The 27,765-nt window shown below is 43.0% G+C and overlaps 1 protein-coding gene across 1 annotated transcript in view; it reads right to left on the bottom strand.

Moving 5' to 3' along the window:
* The window catches only part of PDZD7 (PDZ domain containing 7), a 790,250-nt gene that overhangs the window by 87,547 nt on the left and 674,938 nt on the right, over positions 1-27,765 (bottom strand). The window contains exon 14 of the mRNA XM_078643641.1: positions 23,461-24,102. Within this exon, the coding sequence (XP_078499767.1) occupies positions 23,461-24,102 (642 nt within the window). The remainder of the gene's footprint in view (positions 1-23,460; positions 24,103-27,765) is intronic.

Below are 27,765 nucleotides of genomic sequence, written 5' to 3'. Positions count from 1 at the left end.
GAGCAGAAAAGTAGCCGTAAAAAAGCAAATGTCTGGGTGGTACAAATTAAAAAGCAGTTTCATAGAGTCATTAATTGTTCTTACTCCAAATCATTTCAGCATAGGCTTTAGGAACTTTTCCGTAGCTCACTGTACAATTGACATGATAAAAGAAAGTGCATAGTGCTCTGCTCAGCATTATTATCACAAGCACAGGGTCCAGAAGGGCGCATATTTATATTGGGACACGCTACCAGATAATGTACTGTTCCCATCCTCATCCTGGTCAGCACAAACTGGTGCGAAACTCTGGTCACCTGTGTCAAGTATGGTTGGAATCCGATAAAGTCATTCATGCTATTGTACTGCATACAAGTAGAGAGTTTTAATTCCTCCAAAGCACGCCTCTCTGCACAATAGTTCAGGAAAGTAGCTTTTAAATTAGACTTGGAGATGTCAGATGCACAATATCGATTATTAAACATATCAAGCCCAAAGACCTTTTGGAAGCTATCAATGACATATTTGATCCAATGGATCTTTAAATGCTGGTCCAAAGTAAGGCAATCATTGATAATGGCTCTATTCAAAGAGGTACCATCATTCAGCCATACCGAGCGCCACAATAATAGGGGTCTTAACATAATCATATCATTCAGGGATTGAACCCCCAATTCCTTATGAACCAAGTTGTTGGAAGTTGATTTGGGTAAACACAGGAGCCTTTTCAGAAAATTATTCTCCTCTACCTGAAGACTCTCGGCTGATGACACACCCCATACCCCAGCCCCATACAGGGCCGCAGAAAGACATCTAGATTGAAAAGATTTTAACATGTCTTTAATGCGCCTATTCCCCAACTTCTTGGCGAATACAAATACCCCGTTAGCACTCCGCATCATTTTTGTTTTAACGGCTTTATGTTCTGTGTCCCAGCTGCCGTTTTTTGAGAATGTAATCCCCAAATAGCAAAAGTTATCCACTTTTTGGACCGGATCACCTTCTATGGAATAATGGAAATTAGATTTCGGTTTAGATCGTCCTGATCCACACTCCATTACATAACTTTTAGTCCTATTAATAACCAGTTTCCTGCTTTTGATGAACTGGACAAACCTGTCCATCAGACGTTGAAGACCCAATGGTGTTCTAGACAGCAGCACGGCATCATCCGCATAGAGTAACACAGGGATGTTAAGGTTGTTAACTCTCGGGACATCTGCCGTAACTGTCTGTAGAACTGAATCGACCTCATTAATGAAGAGTGTGAAAAGCAGGGGTGCTAAAACACACCCCTGCCTTATTCCCCTCCCGATCCTAAACTTGCTCGTGCACTCCCCATTAGGTCCATACCGAACACTGGTGCTTAATTTTTCATACAGGCCAGGAAGTAAACTATACCTTTGGGGGCTCCCATTTCTATCAGTTTAGCCCAGAGTATAGCGTGGTCTACCATATCAAAAGCGCTGCTTAAGTCAGCGAAACACAAATAAATGGACCCCATTTTGGCCTGGGTATATTTCCCTACCAAAAGTTCTAAATTCAAGCATTGCTCTATGGTACCACGTCCCTTCCTGAACCCAAACTGACTGTTGGTTAAGATCCCATTGGTCTCTGCCCATTCCTCTAATCTAACTAGAAGGACCCGGCTCATGACTTTCACAGATGAGTCCAGTAAGGATATTAGCCAGTAATTTTTTGCAACACCCCGGTCACCTTTCTTGAAGATGGGGACAATTATTGATTCTGCCCATGTTGACGGTATCTCATAGCTAACTGCTGCGTTAAAGATCTTAACCAGCAATGGGCCCCATATCTCCGGAGCAATCTTATACACATCTATAGGCACCCCATCAGGTCCCTGGGCCTTCCCTCCCTTGCTTGCTCTAATACTATCCATAACCTCTGGTATGGTGATATTTAAGGCAACAATAGGCCAATCATCTCCGGAGGATACCGGTCCATTACCCGAGTCAAAAATGATGGAAAAATGTTGTATCCATGATTCCATACTCACGTTTGATGTAGCTCTGGTACCTTTTCGTCCTTAAGAAATGGGCAGTTCACAGTGGCCCAAAACTTTGTGCAATTCTTCATTTCTGCTGCTAGGCTAAGATTATCCCATGCTTCCTGCTGGAGTTCAGCCTTTCTGCGTCTAAGGGTCAAATTGTAATCCTGCCTAAGTTGGGTCACCAGACTCTTATCTCTAGGTTTAACTGCTAAGGCCTCTTTAAGGTCATTGCAGGCGGTAGAACACGCATGGTCAAACCACCCCGTTTTTTGTCTACTCTTGTGCCCGGCTACTCTAGTAAACTTCTTATTGATGGTTGCATTAATTCTAACAAAGTGATCAATGCTGTCAGCCGTGATTTTGTCTTGTTCAAGGATTGCCGTAATTTCTATCATACAGCTATTAATGATAGAATCGGATGTTAATTCGGCTTTATCTCCTTTCCACCTTAACCTGAAACCATTTGGTCTATGGGGTTCGATATTAACAATAGTACCCAGATCGGAAACAGGGGCAGGTTTCCAAATCATGGCGTCAATAGTTAAACAATTATGGTCACTTAGCATAACATCAACCACCTTAAGCTCTGAGCACAGAGGAACTAGGTTAGAGGACATGCACATAAAATCAATAACAGTACTAGCCCCCCTCCCTTTGAAAGTCGGTAAACTTTCGCCCAGGTCATTCTTTCCGTTTTCCAAAATGTCCATGTCATGATCTATCAGAAAGCTATTCAAACTTTCACCATACAAATTATGGGGAAAGTGAACGTCAGCATCCCCTGAACGATCATAGACACCACATAACTTCTGGGATGATAAGGGGCAAACAGAAATGTTAAAATCCCCCACAAAAATAAATTCGTAAACACCATTATAATTATTCACAATACGACTTAGTGCATTTTCTAAGTCATTAATTACTGTGTGCCTAGTACCATCAAATATATTATTATAAAAATTAATCAGAAGTATATTTCTACCCGCTTCTTGCGCTAGCCATAGAATTTGGGAGTGAGCCCCCACTACTACATGCTTTTTCACCAAAATTGGTAACTTGACTGATATCAAAACCAACAACCCTCGTTTTGCTCTACCGAAGGGCGATGCCAGGGCAGGAAGTTCATAGGATACAAAACCATCACTGCCCTTAAAATTTTTGCACCAGGTTTCCTGTAGGCAAATGATATCAAATAAACTAATAAATTCCTTCCATCCTAGAATATCCTCCTTGGCCGTCAAGCCTGCAATATTCCAGCTGGCGATATAGCAAGTTTCACTTTTCCTATAATGGCTAACATTAGGCGGGCCTTCACTAAATGTGGACATGTTCTCATCTGAATTTAAAAGCTGAATGTTATTCCTAAAATTCTCATCCTTTCCTCCTACCGGCATACAGTCTATAGTCACATTATTAACCAGTTCGATTTCAGACATAGTAGACCCTCCATTATGATTACTGATTACATCCCTCCCATTTCCAGTGCCCATCTGATGTCAGTCATTTTGGTCCAGAAAACTCAATGACTGATACCTATTCTGGATTGGGACTTGATAGACCATCCCATTAGCAGGTGAAAAAATACCATCACAAGTGGGTACAAAATTGGGGGTGTGTGTTGTAAATCTATTCCCACCAGGGGCAGGGTACAACATGTGCAAAGGCAGAGTGGGTCTGCCATCGGAAAAACCAGGGCTAAAGGTGGGTAACACAGGTCTATTTCCAGTAGATGAAAAAGTAAAGTTATTAATATTAGCCCCCTCCCTACAATTAGCAGAAGGCAACCTGTTGAGATGGTTATAAAAAAAGCCCAATGGTCTAGCGACGACATCAGTCTCTGACTGTGTTAATGCAGCTGCTCTGAGCAAGATCGTCGCAACATGTTGCGGGTGTTTAAAGTTAATAATTACACAATCACCCCCACAAGTCTTCCGGGTGTTACCAATCCAATTGACTCTTCTGATAGATATAATTTTACAACTTGCGGAACCCGCTTCGCGGGTCCCGCTGCGCCCCAGAGACCGAGGGGAATTTGTTTCATTGCTGCGTGGGAGGACCAGGGCTGCGAGCGTGCGGGGCAGGACTTCCAATCCCAGAAGCCCCTGCACACCGCGCCTCTCACCATCTGGCCGCTCTCCCTGGCCACCACGCCCCGCCTGTAATCTTAAGGGCTTCCTATTTAAGTGAAGGGTACTTCCCGCTACGCGGGAGCGTCCCGGGAGAAGCCCGGGACAAGGGCGGGACCGTCTGTGGCCGTCCGGGGCCGCTGGAGGCCGGGCGGGGCCACCCCCCTAATATCTACAGACTCGTGTTTGGATATAATTTATTTGTCCAGTGTTTACTGGGATTATTTAGTTACTTGAGGACAGCAGGGGGGTGTGCAATATGGCGAATACCTTAAATAGCTCTGCCTTACAGTCCTCCATGGGTGAGGCTGATACGGCGGTCATGGGGCCCCTAGACTCGTATTTCAAACGTCTGCCCCAAGATATCGATAGGGAGATTGCTCTGGCGGAAAGACGCGCCGGGCGAAGGCTATCGATTGAGCTGATGAAAAATCCCCTTGAAAAACACATAGGACACAGTTTCCCTGCATTGGTCACCCCGCTATCTTCTACAGTACTGCCACTTACACAAGATACACTGTATGATATATCTGTATCTAACGAGCCACTGGGTACCTCTCCTGTAGATACAGTGGTTACCACCTTATCAACAGAGCAGTTAAATGGTTCTAATATAGCACTAAGAGGGCAAAACACCATACCAAAAGCAGGTGTTCAAGCACATGCTATTAAGCCTAAAACATGCTCAAAGAGGAAGAGGGCCACAACCATAAAAAAATCCTTAGTCCCAAATCCAGCAAGGAAGGTCAGGAAGCTGGCCATTAAAACACCCATAACTCATGTCCCAGTCGAAAATCCTAGTGGGGCAGTAATGGGGGAGGAATTGGTTGTCGTAATAGATGCAGAAAACCCAATGATTTCAGCATCATCAGCAATAGAAATAAACCCCATTACCATAGCAGCCCCTGGGCAAATGAGGCTTCATCCGGAACATTTGTTGGATTTGGAAAAATTAATACGCTCCCTCTTAAATCCCCTTGAGACTAGACTCGAGAAGTTAGCAAAACAATTAGATCATCTAGAGCAGGCTAGCTTAGATAACTTTTTTTCAGTAAAATCATTAATTAAGTCCCATAATAAATTGGGAGAGAATGGGCCAAAAAATAAGCTAGCCGAGCAGGATTTAGGTGTCACAGTGGCCGAATTGATTTCCCCAATTGTGAGTGGGGTACCTACCCAGCAGAAACAGGGACAGAACAAAAAAAATATAGCAGTACCCCTACCTCCTGTAAACAATAGTTGCCCTGGGCGAACTAACACCAGCTGTATTAGCGCAATGGCCAATAGTACTAAGGATGGCATTAAAAACTGTACCCCCGCGGCTAACAAAAAGAGTTCACTTTTACCAACTACTATGGACCATGACTCTCAGATAGTAAACAGGGGCGGTCATGTAAGGAATGGTAACCCCACAGCCGGTGGAAATAATGCTAGTATGGCTGTGGGAAATAGTGCTCCCTCGAGTCTTGCTGCCCAAGAACGCTGCCCACCAAAACCATATGTTAACAAACCTTTAATTCGGATTCCCCCGGTTCAACTTACTCCTGATTCGTACCCATATGTGGCCATTCTCACTAACGTCCCACCTCTACCCGATGGCCAAAGGGAAACATATGATATGTTAAAAAATAAAGCCATGCATTGGCTGCGGGTCAATAGGCCCCTGCCAGGAGATGTGGACGGCCTGATCATTGGGGTTAGAAGGGTCAATTGGATTGGAAACACTCTGAAAAAGCAGGGGGGTGAGTGTATTATAATTAATTTCCAAGACCCAAGGGTAGTAGGGTTAATCACGAAACCCGGATGGAATATTAGCATTGGTGGGATTGGCGTTGTTGATTTGACTTTTTTCTATCCAAGATCTTTGTCATCTTATCCGGGGGGGAATGAGTCACTGAGAACTAGCTTGCCTCCTTGGGTCGAGGCCAGCTCTCTCCCTGCCCCCTTCCTGCGTTCACATGATGGTTACAACCAGGTATATAACTTTGATGGTGGAGCAGGGTACATGAGATGGGGATGCTGACGGAATTCAGTTGAACTCTTTGACCCAGTTGTCCAAATGGACAGGGAAGTTGTTGTGGAGTCAACTTTGGTATCTAAGGGGGATGCAACGTGCAATCTAGTAGAAGGGGTCCCAGATAGGGATTGTGGAAGTATGAGGGGGGGCAAGAGGGTTTGCCAGGACGATTGGGGAGGTGATTCTGGCCCGCATTTTTGTTTTGGTACAAATGATGACAATGTGGCCAAATGTGTAAATATTGCTGTGGGAGAGGGCGGTGACTGTGAGATCTTGACTAATTCACCGGTCATGGTAGTTACAGAAAGGGGGACAGGCAAAGACGATACTGCGGGGAGGTTCTTTTCATGGAACATAGCTGGTTTGGCCTCCAGATTGTTGTCTCAAGATTGGTTGGATTTTGTTAATGGGTTTGAAATGTGCCTATTTCAGGAAACATGGGCTTGTGACCCAATCTACCTGCCAGGTTACTTAAACTTTTGTATACCAGCAACTCGGGGTCCTAGGGGCAGGCCTGCGGGAGGCTTAACAGCCTGGGTCAAGCAGAATTCCCAAGTTAAAATAAAAATTATTGATCTAGGCTGTAAGGATATACAATTACTGAGGTTTACACTAGGACAGGGCGGTGTGATAGATATCTATAACATTTATGCTAGGGGGACAAGTGCTGGGAATTCCCCCACCCTCGATGCTCTATCAACCTCCCTTGAATCCAACTCTCTTGGTAATAGAGTGGTTGTGGCAGGTGACCTGAATAGGACTTTCGAGCCTTTGGAAAATACTGAACATCCTATAGGCCAAGAAGAGGATGCTTTATGGGGCGTACCAACACTAAACCTGCCACCAGTGAAGCGCTGGACCAAGGATGTACTGTTGTTGAATTCGTTATGTCTGGAATATGGCTTGAGGGCCCTTAATGGCAGGACAAAAAGTGACCTAGGAGGAAATTGCTCATTCGACAATGGGCATAGTAAGAGTAGGATCGACTATGTCATTTGTAGTCTTGAGCTATGGTGTGGCCTGGGTGATATGGAGATAGTGGCGAGAATAGAAAGTGATCACAACCCACTCAGTGTTACCCACTCATGGTGGAGGGCGGCACCTGTCGACCTAGTGTCAGGTAGCGAAATTGTACCTGTTATAGCAAACGATTCAAGAAGGGTGAAATGGCCAAATGTGCTGGCCAATTCAGCCACTATAGAGCACATTAATCTGGAGGTGGATAATGCTATTACAGCTATGGAATCAGCATACCCTGTAGTACCGGGTTCCTCTTTAATAGCAGACATCCACGACGCATTCTTTCTTTTGATAAGACCGTATTTTATCAAATCTGTTAAAGCAAATAGAAATCCACCTATCAAATTGGCAAGGTGGTTTAATAAGCAGTGCAGGGCAACTAGATTGGAGTTGGGCAGGGCAATCAAAAGCAGGGATAAGGCTTTGATTAGCACTGCTAGAAAACAATATAAGGAGAATATTCGCAAGGCTAAGAAGCTGTGGGACGAGGAATACTGGGAGGAGTTACTTGAGGCCTCTGGACAAAAAGACTCAAGACTCTTTTGGAAAATTATGAAATGGGGCAGAGGTGGTACGCCAAACAACCCCGATAATAATGTTAACGAAGCCTCATGGGTTGAGTACTTCCAACCCCAGTATGCGGAGAATAGGGTTAGAATGGACATTGAACCAATCCCTGTGGTATTTTCCAAGGGAGACCTATTCTCATCTAAAGATGCAGAACTCGTAATTTCATTACTGCGGGGGGGGAAAGCTCCAGGGCTGGATGGAATTCCCTCAGACATTTTTAAGCATGATAAGGTTCGGTGGGCAAAATATGCGACTGTGCTTGGAAATGCCCTTGCAAGAGGGGCAAAAATCCCGGATGTCTGGAAGGGGGCAATTATAATTCCGATCTTTAAGAAAGGTGATCGGTCGCTACCAGCAAATTATAGACCCATAAGTTTGCTGGCCACTATTCAGAAAGTGGTGGGCAAGATGGTGGTCGACAAACTTATGTCCTGGGTAGATGAAAATAATGCCTTATCCCCCTACCAGGCAGGATTCAGACGTGCAACCAGCACGGTTGACCAAATCTTTCGCTTCACTATGCTACGGTGGGGGACTGTACTCCTTGGTGAAGGCAGCCTTTATGTAGCATTTGTAGATCTGAGGGCTGCCTTCGATCTGGTGCCCAGGAGCAAGCTGTGGGGCGTTTTGAGCAACATAGGGGTTCCACTCGAACTACTCACATTAATAATGCGTCTCCACGAAAGCAACTTCGCTAAAGTCCAGTGGGGAAGGAACGGGGAATCTTCCATCAATTTCCCCGTTGAGCGGGGGGTACGTCAGGGTTGTGCCATGGCACCCCTGTTGTTCTCCTTGTTCATCAATGGTATTGTCGATAGGATGTTGGATGCGAGGGTCGATGCACCTTCGCTGGCGGGCATCAGGGTTCCGATCCTGATGTTCGCCGACGATACCCTGATTGTGTCCAAAACCCCGGTAGGACTCCAGCGAGCTTTGAATATATTCGACATGTTTTGTAAGGAACGGGGTCTTGAAGTCAACGTAAACAAAACTAAGCTGATGGTCTTTGGGCAAAAGCGTCAAGTCCAACCTAGGGTATCTCTGAACAGTATTAGACTAGAGGTAGTAAATGTTTTCACTTACCTAGGGGTGGAGATATCAAGTAAACTTGGTTGGACAAGACATATTGAGAAGGCAGTTTTGAAACATCAGCAGATTTCGGGAGCGCTTCGAGTGGAACAAGCAAAATCTAATACCAGGCCCATTAAACCTGTTCTCATGGTATACGACGCCAAAGCCTTAGGCGCGGCTCTTTACGGAGCCGAAGTCTGGGGCTTTGAGAGGTTTGATACGCTCCAAAGATCGGAGAACAGGTTCTTGAGAGGGATAACTAGTCTTCCCCAAAGTACCCCGCTAATACCACTAGGCCTGGATTTAGGAAGAAGATCGCTCAGTGATCGTGCCCGCCTAAGGCCTATCCTTTACTGGAGACGGTTGTGGATGACCCCAGAAATTAGACACTATGCCGAGGGGTTTTCTGCCCTAGTTAAATCAGATGTTTTCCATAAAATTACATGGCTAAAAAAGCTCAGGGACGTTCTTGCCGAGCTCGGTCTATCCAAACTGTGGGAAAATCCCTCTGGGGAAGTATTCCCTAGCAAAACAACTATAAAAGCTATATATTGGGATCACATTGACCAGAAGTTTTGGAGGAGTGTAACTCCAGAATCTATGGCGGGTAGGTTTATGGAAATCAAAACAAGACCTGCATTAGAACTGTACTGGGACACTTTAACTGTTCCACTAGACAGGAAATTATTTTTCCAGCTAAGGGCAGGTTCACTCCCCCTGAGGTCATTGACGTCTAACTGGGGATCGAATAGTAGTTCGTGTTGCCCGACATGTGGCGCCCCCAATGAAAGTATAGCACATTTTCTATTCCTGTGTGAGGGCTATGTAAAGCCAAGGAAACTGTGGCTGGCACCTGTTTGCAGGAACCTTGGTGTCTTAAGTGGTGTCGAGGGGCTGAGAATTATTTGTTCCTCGACCGAATTGCCCATAGTAATAGGAACGGCAAAATACCTGGGGTGGGCCTGGTCTATAAGGCGGAGGTTCCTATTCCCGAATAGGCTTTGAATCTCGTTTTCTTGCTTATATGCTCGTATGAATTGTAATCCTAAATATTTTGAGGGAGATAATTATGAATTTTAGCTATAATATGTTGCTAAATGCACGTAATAACTTTTGATTGTTTAACTTTGGCTATGGTCCACATCCTGGGCGATTCGGCTTTTTTTAACTTGCATTTAGCTCATGTACCTTATGAGAAAGCTTATATTAACTTTTTGGTGAACATTGTATGTGTTATACTGTGCATTTTAATCTAGAAATCAAGTGTCAATGTATGTTTAGTGTTTTTTAAAATGTGTAATTTTATATGTGTGTGCTTTTATGAGTGTATAACTCGAATAAAGCTTTTTCAATCAATCAGATATAATTTGATCAGAGTAGCCAACTGGATAACCACAATGGCGGTTTAACCAACAAGTTGTTTTGTTTTTTAAGGAAACCACCGACTCCTGAATATGTGGAGTCTGAGTTAAAGCCGGGACATTAGTTAATACCACCACATAGGGCACACATTCAGGGGGAAGGTCTACCGGTCTTCTACATATCCTTACAGGAACCCCGTCAGTCCCCCCCATGGCAGCTGATGTGGCTGGTGTGGCTGACACAACTGGCACCGGCACAGTCTTGTCTCTATTTGGTACTGGCAGTGTTCTTACATCAGAATTTAAACCTCCAGACACTACGGCTGCAGACGCAACCGCCGGTACCTGCGAAGGTCGGCCCGTATCATGTAATAAAGGGCGTGCCAATACAGGTGTCTCCTTTGGTGGTTGTTTCCCTACATTAATAGCAGGAGGGGCCCTATTTACCTGGCGTGGTTGTCCCTTATCTTGTTTGTGAACTGGGTGAGGGCATGTAGTATCTTTAATAATTTGTACGGATTTATCCAAATTAACTGCATGCTGATCCACCATGTCCCTCAATCTCAGTACTTCCGCCCACAAATCATCAATCTTAGCTAACAAAGGCCCCACAGCCAACTTCAATTTGTCATCGATGGTACTCACTAACAAGTCAATTTGGTTAGGATTAATAGAAACACAATTGTCTTTAGATGATGCCCCATTATCCCCGCTATTCTCCTTGTGTATAGTATCCTTTTTTTTCCTTGCAGAATGGCTACCCCGTTTGGGAACTACTTTCCTACATGCTCTCATAAATTTTGTAGCTCTGGTGGACTGTAGAGGGGTGCCTTCAGGGGTCTCAGATGGGTTCAGTATATCTTCCACCACAGAAAGATCAACAGGAGCCTCAGTGGAATCAACATTGATACAGATGTTATCAGTCTCAGCTGCTATAATGGTATCGTTGGTAATAATTATATCCGCATTATTAGGATCCAATGATGAAACAAGGGGGAGATCAGATAAGTTACATTTGCCTAGCGATTTCCTTCTATCGCTATTGATTCTAGTGACTACTTTCAATAGGTAGCTGTCCGGGAGGGTAGATTGAATAGACATATTGGCAGTAATTTAAAAGTCACGGGCAATTATAAGGTCACAAACAGGATTTTATACGAATAGCCACTAGCCCGGCCAACCTGGGCACGTACTCACAAAATCAGCCAAGGGGGGTGGCCCGACCTGTCCCTGATCGTCCCCGGATGGCCACAGACGGTCCCGCCCTTGTCCCGGGCTTCTCCCGGTCGCTCCCGCGCGCGACTCGCGGGGCGAGAGGGAGGTCAGCGTTTATCTAGCGCCTCCGGGCGCTCCAGGCGCGTCACGAGCGCGCTGCCCCTGAGGCTGCTGGGGGCTGTAGTGAGTGGAGTCTCCGGCGTCCCCGCCCGCCTCTCAGAGTGCCGCCGTTCACTTCACGGCACCGCCAGTTGGCGTCCCTGGCAAGTAAGTCTGCTCCTGGTGTTCCCCCCTGGGCTCACGGGAGGTCAGCGTTTATCTAGCGCCTCCGGGCGCTCCAGGCGCGTCACGAGCGCGCCGCCCCTGAGGCTGCTGGGGGCTGTAGTGAGTGGAGTCTCCGGCGTCCCCGCCCGCCTCTCAGAGTGCCGCCGTTCACTTCACGGCACCGCCCGTTGGCGTCCCTGGCAAGTAAGTCTGCTCCTGGTGTTCCCAACATAACGGTCTTCTGTTGCTAGCCTCAGAGTGGGAAAGTTTGAATGGGTTTGCAAAAAAGTGACAGGGGCCACGGTTCCCTCTTCAATTCATGTACGTTTAATTCGTGCAGTAAAACAGTACTCAGAGCTATGATCAAGTCTACGCAGCATACTTTACATTTTACCTGCATGAACCAAAGATGGCAAACTATCACTGTGTGGTAAAAAACGGAAAGATCACAGAGATATGCTAAACCAAACAACTTTACTCACATTTTCATCTGAAATGTTCTTAAAGCTGGCACGCTAAAAATCACTGAAAATGTTAAGACAAAGCTTTGTATCTCTGCGGAGTTACAGCGCGAGGACTTGAAAGCAGCACTGTATTTTGCCCACGGGTCTAATTACGGCAGGCCGGGTATTCCTTCTTGCCTCCCCCGCCGCGGACCTGCAGGTCAGCTAGCGACCTTTGGACAAAAGCAAATACACTTTCAGCATTCAGTGCGCTCGGGGAGTAGGGGAGCGGAGGGACGGCACACAGTCCGCCATGCAGCCAGTAGACAGACTCCTTTATGCTAACTGCGACTAATATCGGCTTCGGTGTGTGCAAGGAAGGGGAGGGGCGGAGTCATGTGCTAAAAGAAAACAAGTATGAGTTAGTGCAAATGGGATGTGTCACGCAGCAGTTCTGTGACGCGATCTTTAGCCGGGAAACGACCCGGTCTGTGCGTTCATCATGTAAGCGTCCCCTCCCGCTGCTCTCGATCTACGAGACTCGCCGCCCGGAGGATGGACACTCTACCCTCCGCCGCCCGAGTCCCGCCCTCTGTGAGGCAGCTCCGCGGCTCTCCTTCCTGCTCCTCTCCCGGGATCCTCGTCGCTGGTGTGCGGTGTTGTTCGCTGCTGCAGTGAGTACCACTCTCACCTGCTAGGCACCCAACAGGGCTCTGCGATGGAGCCTTCTTGGTCCCTTGTGATTGAACCCCATCGGTTTCACTTTGGTGTTTGTTAATAATATTGCGCACGCTACTGTTAAAGCACACTTTGAAGACTTTTATTTCTTGTATGCCTTTAAGAATGAACACTTCGCGTGCTCGGGCGTCTGAAAAAATATATGTGGCGGAGAGGGCAGGAAAAGTGAAACTAACTGCAGGCGGTTTGCAAGGGAGACAGGAGATGGGTACAGGGCGTGAGTGTACGTGGTGAATGCGCGCATCCGCATCCGATCCGGCCTGCAGCGTGCGCGTGCCCATCTCCTGTCTTCCTTGCAAGCCCTTGAAAGCAGAGTCGGCAACTATAGGTCTCGCAGGCAACAGCGATTTCGCGCTGTGTCGCCAGGTGCGAGATCTAAAAAGGGGGAAATTAATAAATAAATTCACTCATAAACCGTGGAGCATAATTAAACCAATCTGGACTGCCACCTTATGTTACTGATTATACAACCTAAAACAAAGATTGCATTACATTTGACTACAGAGCAAATGCCTTTTGTCTTGGCCAAAGCTTGTTCCATATCATATGTTTGTCGTACTACAAACCACCAATCTGTGACAGAAGGGGGTTTTGGTGATATCCACACCCTGGCAATTTTTATTCTTGCAGAGACTAGAAGAATAGCAAGCAGACCGTTACATTTAGAGCTCACAATCCAGCATCCCATCATGATTTCCATAGTTGACAAGGGTACTTCTATCCCGAGCTTTTGAGACAAAACATTACCAACCTTCTGCCAGAATATTGTCAATTCTGGGCACGTTATAAACATATTTTTTATATCGGCTGCATATAGATTACATCTTGGGCATTTTGTCCGATTGCTGATTGTGTTATTATTAGATGACCACTTAGCTATTCTTTCTGGGGTATAGTATAGAAGACATATTGTACGATATTGCTGTAATCGCAGATTCTATTCTGGAGTTATAAATAACATTTGATGTAAATGCATACTTTTTTCCCCCCCAGAAAGTATGCATTAACATCAAATGTTATTTATAACTCCAGAATAGAAGTTTCAGATGCCTACTGCAACTTTGCTACAGTTTACCTTTCACGGTCGCACTAATCAGAAATCCATTCAACAATGTAATAGGTGGTGGTTTGGTAACTGTAACCAAAAAAAACATAAAAAATGTACTGTATCCAAAAGGGAAACAATTTAGAGATCAATGACCTGTTACACGGTCCTCACACTGATTTACAGTTGCTGCCTGTTGTTACTAAGCAAAAACCAATAAATGACTGTTAAACCATCACTCATTAACATCACAGGACAAGCCTAGAGAAGTGGGTTAACAGAATGCCAGAAAGACAACCTGGCAATGGAGCAGGTTTATACCAGACAACATGCAGGGATCCCTGGAAAGTCATCTAGCACCAAGAAATAGTTAAGCTGGCAAAGCGCACTGTATTAATTCTCAAACATGCGAGCTCCAGGAAAGAAACTGTAGTTGGTTGCCAGAGTCTGAACAAAACGGATAGAATGATAGCTCGACGCATAATTTTCATGTCAACACCAAACCCCAGATAATAACAGGAAAAATGGATGCAAATTGAGTGTGCATTCAGAGGTATTCAAATGCTGAAACAACTTCTGTTACAACATCTACTGGCTGGTTCTTCTTTGTGAAACGTCTATTTCTTGGTTCTTCTTTGTGAAACATTGTTTTAGCATGCAGGCACGAGAACCTGCTATCATGCTTATGTCAAATTGTCATTTTCTCAGTTAACAATCCTCAGTTATCACGACCGCGTTGTGATTCCGCATACCATTACTCCGCAAGTCGTAACAACGACTTGCGAAGGGGGGGGGGGCTGGAAGTTGGAATAGTATTATTTACTATTCCAACTCCAGTCTGTGCGGACACTAGGGAAGGTGTTGGATTTTAAATCCAACACCCCCCCCCCCTTCTGCAAGTCGTTGTTCCGACTTGTGGAGTAATGGTATGTGGAATCACAACGCGGTTGTGATTCCCCGCGGAGATAAATCATGGACGCGTTAGATTAACGAGCCCCCTTCAGTCTTAGTTCAGAAACATCTCTCCTCTGTCTCCAAAGAGACTGCTATCTACAATAAAGTCTGCATCTTCTGATAATATCTGCCCAGTTGCTGTCCTGAAATCTCTAGTCCCCCGAGTTATCCACACTTTGAGGACCCTACTTCATGCTTCATTTTGCTCAGGAATTGCTCCCTCGCAGTGAAAGAAGAGTCTAATTAAACCTTTTCTTAAAGAAATTGATGTTCAGATTGAAGACGCTGATAGACCTAGATCGTGCCTACAGTCAAAATTGGGAATTGGGCTCTTTAATTTCCTGGAGGAACTTCATCTGCTAGACTCTAGTCAATTAGGCTTTAGGTCTGAAATAGGCACCGAGACCGTCTTATTCAATGTCCTCGGTGATCTTGGACTGGGACCAGATGAGGTGTGCTTCCTTCCTCATCCTGCTTTTAATTCGACAGATCATTCCATCCTGGTCCAGCTGATGGCGGTCTTCGGTCTTTAGGAGGTGGCTAGTGCCTGTTTTGCTGCTTTTCTCTCTGACAGATGTCCAGCTTTAGCCTACCACCCTCCCTTTCTGACTCCCTGGCAGTCACCTGCGGCATCCCTCTATGGTTCTTATAGTCTTGCTTTTTCATTGGTTCATTGATAGTGAACTTACTTTAAAATACATGTACATTCTGTATTGTCCTGTTATTATCCGGTTTTACTGAAAAGTAACATATTGCCATCTACTCCCTTCCTCGCTGGGAAAGCTGAGATCAATTCTAAACTCGACTATGCTAAAGTCTGCTATCATGGCCTTCTAGTGTGCTGCATTCTTAAACTACAAGGAGTTCAGCATATGACTGTGCATCTAATGCTCAACTTTATAAAATACGATTGGTCGCTTAAACCTGCAGAATGCTTTTCTAGCTTCCAGCTGTGCAGCATATCCAGTTTAATGCGCTATGGTATGCTCGCTATGCTTAAAAATCTGCTAAAGAGTGCTTGACGTTTTGTGATTCAAGGACATAAGCTACAGATGGGACCACCCATCCCGACTTCTTTTTAGATGGCAGTGTAGGCCGCTGTCTCTAGCAATGCTAGAAGAAGTGCACAAAGCAGTAGGCATACCGGACGAGGACACAGAACTGACACAGAAACCAGACGGTGAGGGGGATGTCAGTGGGCCACAGTCATTATGAGTTACCACCAGGGGCGACTCCTCCATATGGGTGGAGGAGTATCGCCCCATTGCTTACTCGCAGTGCGAGAAGCTGAAACATAAAATAATATTATAAATACCATTTTATGTTTCTGCTTCTCGCACTGCGAGAAAGCAGAAAAAGGGTTTGGTTAGGGACGGGCGGTCCTGCAGCCTACATGGAGAAAATGTTCTCCCCATAGAAGCTTGAGTGGTCGGCTTCCCAACCAATCACAATGCTGCCATTGCAGCATAATATTTTACTGGGAAGACTGTGAAGCTCAAGCGTTGTTGATCTTGTTTTTTGAAATGTGTCTCAAATATCTGCTCTGGAGCACTTGGCACTCCCAGTACACTGAGAGGTCTGGTGGGGTTATTCAGACCCCCTGGCATTGTATGTGAGTACGGTGAATGTTGTGTTAGGAACCTTAGTATAGTTTGTTTAGGGGAAGCTCATAGGACCCCAAAATACATTAATATAGTGTGCATCCTACATTAGACAAATCATACCACAGGTTCGGGGGTTCACCCACCATCTCTTTTCAATCCTTATCTCCTTATCTCTACTGTATGACCAAATTATTCCCATTTCTCAGTAGCACATCAGACATACTCAGGGATGGATTATATTCTATTAGGTCAAAGGTTGAAGCTTAGTATACATAAGGTGGAACAGCTTCCTCAAATGGTCACAGACCATTATCCCGTCCTGCATAAACTACATTGGCCTAAGGATGCTGACAAGCGAACATCTAGAGCATGGAAGTTAAACGAATTCTACTGAGAGCGAAGATGGTGGTCCATGAAATCCAAGAGTGCATTGAGAAATATTTACAATTTAACACAGGAAAGTTAGCCCCACAAACAGTTTGGGATGCCTTGAAAGCTGTTCTCCTGGTAAATGTATTCAGAAAGCAAGCCAGCTGAAATGCATAAGGGAAGTGGCCATGGAAAGACTATGGTCCAGACTGATACCACTAAAACAGAAACACAAATCTAACCCCTCCAAACGTAAGCAAACAATTAATGACAATATAGGACCAGATATGTATAGTAGGGCAGTGGTTCTTAATCTGTGGTCTGGGGACCACTGGGGGTTAGTAACGCCTACCCAGGGGGTCCACAACAGCTTAGAATATTTAATAATATTAACGAATAAATTAAGTGTACATAAACAAAGAGACAAAATGTAGAATTGATTTTTTTTTAATGTTCTGTAAATGTGAAGGTATTTGAGATTGGAGTCTAAAAATTAAGCTAGTATCCTCAGCCATGATGAGTGGCCTCAATTGTATTTAGAAATGCTCCAACCTTCTTATTCAAATGCAGTTTGTTTTATATATATTTGTTTGTGAATTAAATAATATATTTGATAATGTGTGCTTTTGTTGAAGAATTCTTGGTTCTGTATTTTTGTGTGGATTGTTTTGCAATTCAAATCATTGAAACCGCTTAGGCCTTGGTCCTCAGCTTCCAGGAATTACTCAGTGGGAATCCCGGGGTTCCAGTAATGATTAAGTGGGGGTCCACAGAAGTCAAAAGGTTAAGAACCACTGTACGAGGGTATGAAAAAGGAAATTATATTCTCGCAAGAGTTGGGGCCAAGTATCATGAATGGGGCAATATATCAGGCACCCTGTTAGCCAAGAAACTAACAGCTACTAGAACAAAGAGGGTGATAACAAAAATTAAAGCTAGCACTGGGACTGTCCACACAACTGAGGAAGAAAAAGAAAAGCTTTTATAACATACTATGAATCTCTATATAAAGCACACCAATCAGACACCAATGAGGCAACAACATGCCTTCACTCAGTTCCCACCATCTCAGCCACCACTCTTACTACAAAACTTAAGACGGAATAAGCTAATCCAGGTCATTCCATTTAGAGGAGCTACATATAACATTATAGCACTCACTGACGATATCTTTCATTTGACTCACGATGCCCAGACAATCTCTACAAGAACTCATTACATTGTTCTAAGAATATTAACAGATGACTAGCCTCAAAATCAACTAAAGGAAAACTTGAGGCCTCATACAATCAGGAGGTCAATAGTTAGTCTGCTAACTATAGCAGGAGACCCCTTTTCAATTGACCCTTTTGGGGCTTACTTATCTAAGGATTGTTCTAGCGACTGACCTCCAAGAGTAGGAAGTAATTTTAAGCTCCTGTCCAAGATGATTAAATCTCTCACAACATTGTAATACTCATGTCTTTTATGCTCAGCAAGATTGCTTCCTTACAAAAAACATGTAAAAGAAATAATATCCTCACTAATTACATCATGTGTTCGAAAATCTCCCACTTGCACTAACAAAATACAAATTGTCAAAACTAAACTAAACTAGCTTTGCCTGGGATGGGAAAAAACACAACTCCACAAAGTTTTCTTTAGATCACGAACACAACATGCAGCCTCGGGGATACTGAACAAACGCAGCTATTATGAAGCAAGAATGGCTCAAGGAAACGACAGACAATATCTGGTGCACACTAGACCAAAGATTCATGGCATGTCAATTAGCATAACTATTATGTATTCCGAAATACCAACGCTGCTGCAATCTATATATCTCACCCATACTCCGGGTCACCCTAAACGCCTGGGACTATCTGATCAAACACAGGGAAGCCACTACACACCCTTCACCCATGACACCAGTAGTGGATAACTCCAACTGTACTATGGGGTTAGACAGACAACACTTCTGACATTTGAAAGATGGAGAGTGCTATTGTCTTTGAGATTTCTAGCAGAATTGCACTATCAGACCATTTGAAGACATTAAGCCCACCTTCCAGAACCTTAACAAATAAAGATCCCACTATTTCTAACTCTGTCACTGGGTCTCCCACCAGAGCATCAGGGAAGCAGTCATCCACCCTCTAATCCCCTTTGAGAAGTTTATGCAAAAACATCAAACGTGACACTTGGTTTTGAGGTTTTAGACCTTACTTCATAAGAGACCCACAGATCATTAACACAAATATTCATATGAAACTAGCTGAGAAAAGCACTTAAGGACACATTTTGATCAGAAATAATAGGAAGTGATCCTTATTCCCAACACAAACTTTGCTCATCACTTTCAAGGGCGAGAACAATATAAGAAAGTATGCAGACAGTTCTACACTCCTAACGTGATGCATATTATGAACTCAACACATTCCAAACTTTGTTGGAGACAGTGTCGTGACACAGGCACCACCTTTCCTATTCTATGCTCATGCCACCAAATCAAGAATTTTTGGTCATAGATTCTTTGAACTATAAAGTGCGTTTGTAGGGTTAGATTTTAAGGAGAAAACAGCCTCTATTTTACTCAGCACCCCTATAGATTGCATTTATCCATTACACTCCAAAAGAGCCATGAGAATATCTCAACTACTTCTTGTGCCAAGAACAATATTGGGTGTATGGGGCGGAGCTGTTACAATTCTTGCTACAGAGACTGTAGCAACGGATAGTCAATGAGAAGATTTCATATGATTTAAAGGATGAAACAGGCAGATTTGTGAAACTATGGGACCTCAACCTCTGCTATCTAAGCAATAACTATATAGGCCTCAAATGTTCAACAAGATTGCATTCCCTGGACCTCTTGGACCCAGAAAACCATCTTTGTCATTAATTTTAACAATATATTTCTGTTGTACTCATTTGATACCACTACGCCACTGGCAGAATGTGTGTTGACATAAGGGAGAAGGGAGGAGCCGGTGAGAGGGATTTTGCTATTGGTTTATATATGTAGGGAATGCTCCATAAGTGTTATAAGGTACAAAACCCAATAAAAATTATTGAAACTAAAAAACTAGCAATATGATTGGCCTTAAAATCTTTCAGATCCAACCAAAAGCATTTTTTGTACTGTTGCTTAGCACTTCTACTCACAGACTCTCAAGTTAATCTGTCTCATGTGGAGGATGTGCTTTCTCTATTATTTATTGCTTGTATGGAATAAATTGGCTTTTTGTTCATGCCACAGGGAGTTCTTTGTACAGCCCACGGAGCTCTAAAAAATTATTTTTAGTTTCTCTTCCTTTGCTCCTTTGCATTAGGGGAAGGATAGTTCTAGTGCCATGATGCCTTTTGGCATACTCTTGCACTTTATAAGAAAATAAGGAAATCAAAACTCAAATTTAGAATAATCTTCAAAATGAAGGAATAGGGACATTATTAAAAGAGCATGTGACTTGACTACCAAACACATCCCTGTGGAGGAAGGTGGATTTCAAAGAGGTCCCTCAAAACTGGACCATTGTTTAGTATATGGTCGATAGACCAGACATCGATAAAAACAAAGGTTGATTTATACTGCTGTTGTGTCAACTTCTGGGTGACTTTCTAACCTCATAAACCAGGAAATGTTCTGAGAATCCCTTAATGAATTGACAATAGTAGGGGGAATTATTGGGAATCCTTAAAGAAATGTCTAGAAGGAACTGGGCTAGAATAGAATTAACACAAGGTGCTGTTTTATCAAAAACATTTTTTTTATTAAGGTTTGGCTATGCCAAGGATGTGTTCTGGCACCAACCCTATTTGCTATTTATCTAAGGGATTTATCTTCTCTGTTGTTGAGTATCCATACATTTTCACCTAAACTGGGAGGAGGACATGTGCCCTACTGATATGCTGATAACCTAGTGATTAAGGATATAACTCCAATTGGTGTACAAAGGAAAATGGATTAGTTTTTCTTAAATATTGCGAGTAAAGGAAACTTGTGATAAACATGAAGAAAAAAAAATTGGACAGAAAAAAGAAAAAGGCACAATGGTTTCTGGCTAGAACTCGAATAAAATAAGCTTCCTCTTATAAGTATATCTCAGAATGAATTTCAAATCAAATTTGAACTGGAGGATGCATTTAGAAATCAGAAGTGCTCAAGTATAGATTGGTTGTTGACTTTTAGTAGAGATTAATGTTGCCCCTCCATGATACCCGTTTTAGATGCATTGGTTGGAGGGGTAGTGTTTAAAAGCTCTTCTGAACCTTGGAAAATCTTCCACAATGCAAGCAATAAGAAAGGAAACAGGATTGGTGTCTTGGTGTTTTGTATCGGTAAAGTTAATGTTGACATTTTGGAATAGATTACTAGCATCTGAAGATGATTACATTGCTTTTTAAAAAACAATTTTTGAGTACAAAGAATGAGATGGGCTGCTAGTTTAAAGAGACAGAAAAAAGCACGATTAGATCTAATTATGAAGAAAGCAATTTTGTCATGTGAAAATTATTTAGAATATTTACAAAAAAAAAGGGCTTGGTATCCCATTTGATGAACTCTTGGATTAATGGTGAGACTTTTCCATATACGTTCTCGGTACCGGATCAGGACAGGAGATGTAGGATCTTAAAATGTAGTATTGGAGGAGGAGATGGGAGGGGGGGGGGTCATCCCTATATTTCCCAGCTCAGTCACATCCAATTTGATGTGGAAAGCACAGGTAATGTAAGGGCAGTTTAAATGTGAAATGTTCAAGGGTAGATATTTTATTGGACTGTGTATATTATAAAGTAGAAATGTTGAGAATGTTAAGAACAATTTTGATTAAGTATAATGTATTCACATCAGGTAGCATGGAGCTTTTTATTTGTTACGCATTAATTTAATGTAATATCTGTAGCTGGGAAGTTTTTACAGGCAATAAGCAGGGATGAAATGTCTTTTAGTAAATGACTGGCTTTGCAAGATAAATACAATTTTAGAATGATGATAAATATAGTTGGTTGTGATTATTCTTAAAAAGCATGGAGTGTTATTTTTGAGGCCAAAGAATTATGTTTGCCTTTTTTTTCATTTGACGAGGGCCTTACAGCTTCCTCAACTAAAAAGTTTTGTAAAAAACATGATAAAACAAAACATTGACAAAGACAAAAGGCAAAGGCCCTCGCCAAACTGAAAAAAATGCAAGCATATTTCTTTGGTCTCAAAAAGCACACATTGCCACAGTAGTGCCAGCCACTGAAGGGAACTGCTATTGTGATGTGCTCCCTGTGATGGGCAGAATGCCATCACTCTCAGTGAAGGTAGCCAAAGGATGAAGCGGGCTGAACCATTACCCCATGATGTATGTTGTAATGGGTGGAAGAAAAAGTTGAATGATATAGCAAACGAACAATTGATGAAGAGGGATGTCTGTAGGCCTCTATAAGTATATTATACATATTGGTTTAGTATAATCAAAAGATCTGGACTAATTCCAGACCTAAAACATAAAATCACTGATAAGACAAAGAAAGGCCAATTACTATTTTGTTTCTTAAGACAATATGCAATCTTCATCTGAAGGAATGTTGTCAATGTCATCTAAAAATTATATAAGATAAAAACACACATTTTGAATTTATGGCTCACACATCCAATACACTGCTTCGGGCCACACAAAAGAGGGTACAAGTTACATTACAAATCATATTATTAACATTGCGACTGCACATACCAAAGCACAACTGCCATCACTGATAACATTACTGAAGGGGTTTCTATTTTACATATCTTCAATCAGATAATGTTTTGAGACCACAGTCAAGGACCATGTGTATAGGGGCATAAGTACTGAGCACAGCACCTAATCAAAGATAAGCCATGCACCCAAAGAAGGATGCTGGTTATGGCAGAAACCCAGGCCCAGCAGTCCCTTTGGCTAGGGTTGCTAAGCACGGTCAAGTACTGCACCAGGAGTCTGCAGGGCATTGTGAAAGCCTTAATTTTGGACTCTTGAAAAGGGCATGGTCAAGGGGCAGAGACTGCACCAAATGGACTCTTCACAAGGTCAAATGCCATGCTTATGGACTCTTGAGGGTGGGAGGGTATGAAGACTGAGCATGCTGCGTCTAGCTAAAGTCCATGTCCAGTATTGTCTGGTGCCATGAGCACCAGACCTAGCAGGAAAGCAGGCACCACCCAAAGAGCTTTGCGCTGCATCAGCACTAACCATGATCTAATGGCCAGAGCTGCTGACTCTGAAACATGGGAACCCAGGTTTGCCTTGTGCCTGGGCTCAACATCCTGTAATTCTGGGCAAATCCCCAAATCTCCTGGTGCTAAAAATGGGGTGGGGGCGGTGATGCAGTTACAGGTTCTGTTGTAAAGCACTCTAATGTCCTTTGACCACTGCACTGTAAATAACTGCAAAAAAATTACCATGAACTTCTCACTAACAACACTTTCTTTAACCCCTCTCTCGTTATGGTCGAAACTTCATTTCCTGAGGTAGCATATAGTTTGTGCCACAATTCTAGTAAGTTTCCTCTTTTTTGTTTATAATATGCTGCTAATGCATTTGTTTGATTTACCAAACGTATTTATGGTTTCGCTATCATTTATCCCCACTTTTTTCTGCATGGTTATTTCCATCATGTACCAGTTTTCCCATCAATTAACCATTACTATTTTATCATAGTATAAACTTACCTAACGATTGCCTCATTTTGGAGACTTTTACAGTCGTCAATACATATTGCACTTCTTTCACCTCCATATAGCCGTTTTGCGATGGAGTCCTAGTGTCGGCATTTCCAGGCTTTTTAGCCACTGGCTTAAGTTTAATTTCTTGGTGGGGGCTCTCTGTAGACACGGCTGCAGGAGTCCCACCAAAGATCTGAGTCAAGAGTGGCCTAGACTTCCTGGACTTGTTAAAGGCTGAGTAGGCTTCTTCTTCTTCTTCTTTTGACGGGGACTTCCTATGTGTGGATTTTGGGGTTATGGGTTTACTCTTTGCAGGTCTGCTCTCTTGTGTTTCAGTTCGTGATGCCTCATCACGGGAAGCAGACCTGACGGTGTCAGTATTTAGTGCTGTGTGAGCTGTCTGCAATTTCATTGGTTCTGTCAGCAGCCAATTGGGCTTCGTGGGACTGGTGGCTGCAGGCTGGAAAGGGATACTTTGCAAAGCATAGGCATCCACTGGCACATCTTCAAGTCGGGTGTAGTTTTTAGAGTGACGACGTTTGTTTTCCTTCACCTCAGAGAGCGTTAACTGTTCCAGTTCTCCTTTCAGGACCCTTGTATCGTGGTTGGGGTCAATGACTGGCTTTAAATCAAAGCCTCCTCTATAATCTGCAAAAAAGAGGACAAAGGAAGTATTAAACATTAACTCACTGTAAATGAATTATCACAATGCCTTATCTAAAACAAAAGTGTACATCAATTCCTTGTAGGAAATACTGATGACATACTTTTCAAAGTCTCATCTTAAACACTGCTGACCTCCATGATTGAAACACCTCATATTACTACATTGGTTAAAAAGCACATGGTACAAGACTGCTGAAAAATATGCATTGTCTTTCACCACATTTTGTTTTTTTAGGTTGAGCCTGGGCAGAGCATGCCCTGCTCTGTAAGGCATGCTGTATTGAGGTAGGGACTTGATGCTCCGCCCACTCTCCGTCTATATTTTTCATTGGCTTGTGTCATTGTCTACTGTAAACTGTGGCTATTCATTGGTCACAAAGCTTAGTAGTCCCTCCTTAGGACCACCGTGTCTCATTTTGTAACCTCCCATGGGGACACCCCCTATTAGGTGTGTTGTTACTCTGTAGGCTGTAATTACAGCCTCTGATCACTATATTCCCAAATAGCTTTGTCCTACCTGCTATTGCAGGCAGGACACGCTGTCTCCTAATGCTTTAAAAAAAAATGTATTGTATAGCATGAATTTGCTTTGCAATAGGTCTCGCATCTGCGAGAATTTAAGCTATTGGCATTGTAAATGACAATGCCTTTCATTTATTGGTTTAAAAAAAAACACATACATAAAAGGCATTGTCATTTATAATGCCAATAGCTTAAACTCTCGTAAATGTGAGACCTATTGCATTGCAAATGTTTGTTCTTTTAGTCAGCAGAAAGTGCGACACTGCCCCATTTTTCTCAAAGTTCGGTTGTTTTCGAAGTCCTGAGATCTCTAATTTCATGTTAGCTTTATGACTGAGGAAAATGTCCAGAAGAAGACACAGCAGGCCACTGGAAAAAAACGAAAAGGAAAAAAGTAAATACGACGTTCTTGGACTCAAATTCAGGAGTTTTAAAAGGCTGGATTGCTCATTCACGACATATATTTTTTGTTTGTGCAAAATGTGAACAGTTTTCTCTTTTCACTTATGTCCCAATACAAAAGAGTGTTAAAAGTGAAAAAAATAATCGTGGCTGCAATTAATAAGGATTTCTAGAAAACTAACTTGTATACTTTTCTTACTCAGCTGAAAAAGACTAATGGTTTGAAATACTTATGAACTAATGGGCCAGGACTTTATCAGAAGAGCTTCCCTCAGGCGAAACATTGCAAAGAAGGAGCAAGGGGATACAGCAGTGGCTAGCTGGAGGGGGCGGCGAAGGTGAGCAAGTCGTGTTTGAGGACTACCACCAGCCCCCCGCCCCTTGAATACAAGGTGTCCATCGACCACTCCCCCAGCCCCCGAACAAGTTGGCCATCGAGCCCCCCCCCGCCCACCTCCAGGTCTAGATATGCCACTGGGGTGCAGTGCTGGAAGAAATGTAGGCAGACAAAGGAGACAAAACCTTAACTTCTTGATTCACCAGGACATATACTGGCAGGGGTGTAATCGACTAACAAATATCACAGTGCTCATTATCGTGGGATCCCAATGGGCAAAGGTGTGCAGCCCAAGAAAGGAGGTCCTCTCATCATTAACTCTCTGCAACTGAGCCACTAGTCTGTCAGTGAGTTAGGGAGATTATTACCACAGACCAGGCAGTCTACCCAGAGTTTCATCCAGAGCAGCAACACACAATTCTTGATAGTCTCCAGGAGTGGTTATTCTATTTAAGGTCAGCAGAAACCAGAGGGGCCTGTGGATGGTCCATATCTTCCTCTTGCAGGGCACAGAGGTTCTTCTGAAGGAAAAGTGAACATAGAAATGGTAGAAAAAAGTCCCTCTGCATATAAAAAAGAAACAATGTCCAATCTGTGTTGCTAGTGCACTTGCATTTAGGTAGAATCAAATGAAAGTGCCTCCTTTAACTACAGCCAGAAAGCAGGTGCACTTGCAGAGGAGAAGTAGGCCACAGTGCTTAATTTGTAAAATTATAAGTGCCAGGGCTCTTGTCAGGAGACACTGCAGCTAGGACCACACATTGCCCCTGACATGCTGCCAATTTTGGTAACAACACTACTACTAACCATCACACTGCTACAGGTGTGACAATTCAGAGTATTTCAGGCCTACAAAGCTATAAGAATGGCTTGGGCGGCAAGTAATAGTAATTTTTAATTTATATTGAATTCATAATTACCTGTTGTTGTGGTCATCTCTAAATTTTCCAAACAGCGCCACCTTGTGGCAGACTGTCACAAGCGCCGGTGTTGACAATGAAGTGCCGGTGCTAAGCACAGGAAACCACCGGCTCAAATTAGGCATTGGGCCATCAGTGTTCTTGTGGTGGTCTGACGAGAGGCAGCACACATATTGTATTTTGTCAACTGGATTAGTTGGTTATTTCCTTTCTTATACCATATTTAAGTTTTACAACTCACAATATACAGCTGAAGTAATAGGTCATTTTATCCCCTCTGCCAATGTGCTTTGTTCTAATCAAAAATACAGCTGGGCTGTGTATACATCTGCTAACAGACTCCAAACTGTGACCGGAGAGGTGCACTTATCATAGATCGTTTGAGTATGTATACTTCCCACCTATGTAAGAATTTGACAGCTAGTATCTCAATGGAACGGAACATTCTAAGTTTAGTGATGAAGGACTTTAGCGCCAACAATCTTTGACAATTCTAAAGTTAGACTTCTCTACACTGTGGAGTACCAAATAGTTTGTTTCTCGATTTTCTTTTTTTCATAACTCTTTATTACACTTTTAGTGACACAGACACACCGTTTTATATGGATAGCAAAAAGCAACTCGAAGGTGTGCTGCTATCATAACAGTCTGGGAATTGTACATCCGAATAAGGGTGTCACATTGAGTTAGACATTGCATTAACTGGTATGACACACCCCAACAACCTCAAGTACATAATTATTTATTGCTTTTGATTCCTTAATGTAATGTCAGCTTTACCCTAATGGTAATGTTGGCATAGTTCAGGCATCCATGGTATGACGTGGTGAGGCATGATAAGGTATGGCAGAATCTTTTTAAAATGTGGGATTAGTCCTCATGAATGCTTCCTGCATAATGATAGAATGAAGCTTGGGCATTAAATACATATTTGCTAAAAAAAACTATTCAGGTGTTTTAAGGAAAAATTAGCGATTTTTGGAAAGTTATACATTATTCTTTTGGAGAATTAGGTTATTTTTCCGAAACAAAAGCTTGTATTTGAAATGTCTGCATTTTAACAAAGTGAAAAGCTGATGTTCATAAGAAAAACAATGGCAAATTTAATTTAAAGCTGATATTTGAATGATTGTTACAAATGCTGCCGTTGGCCCTTGTGTGTCAGATGAATGCAGCTTGCCTGCTGTCCAAATCTGTAAGATTACTGTAACTTGAGTGATAACATGGCCATATGAACCTGTAGAATTGGTCTACCTCTGTTATCTACATCTTGAGATTAGATGTGTGTATTTTTCCACCTAGCCTCCTTCAAGAATATTATTTAATATGCCATGACATAGGACTGAAAACTTGCTTGGAAGAAGTAACATAAGAAAATGAATAAAGTGAAATGCAGACTTGAAGAAAAATACTATGAAATATGATAGGTAATACTATCTGTATCATATATAGCTTTGTATACAT

This window comes from Lissotriton helveticus, chromosome 5_1 (genome assembly GCF_964261635.1).
Source record: "Lissotriton helveticus chromosome 5_1, aLisHel1.1, whole genome shotgun sequence".
NCBI lineage: Eukaryota > Metazoa > Chordata > Amphibia > Caudata > Salamandridae > Lissotriton > Lissotriton helveticus.
Note: the sequence above shows the minus strand (reverse complement) of the source record. Positions and strands in the feature narration are given on the sequence as shown.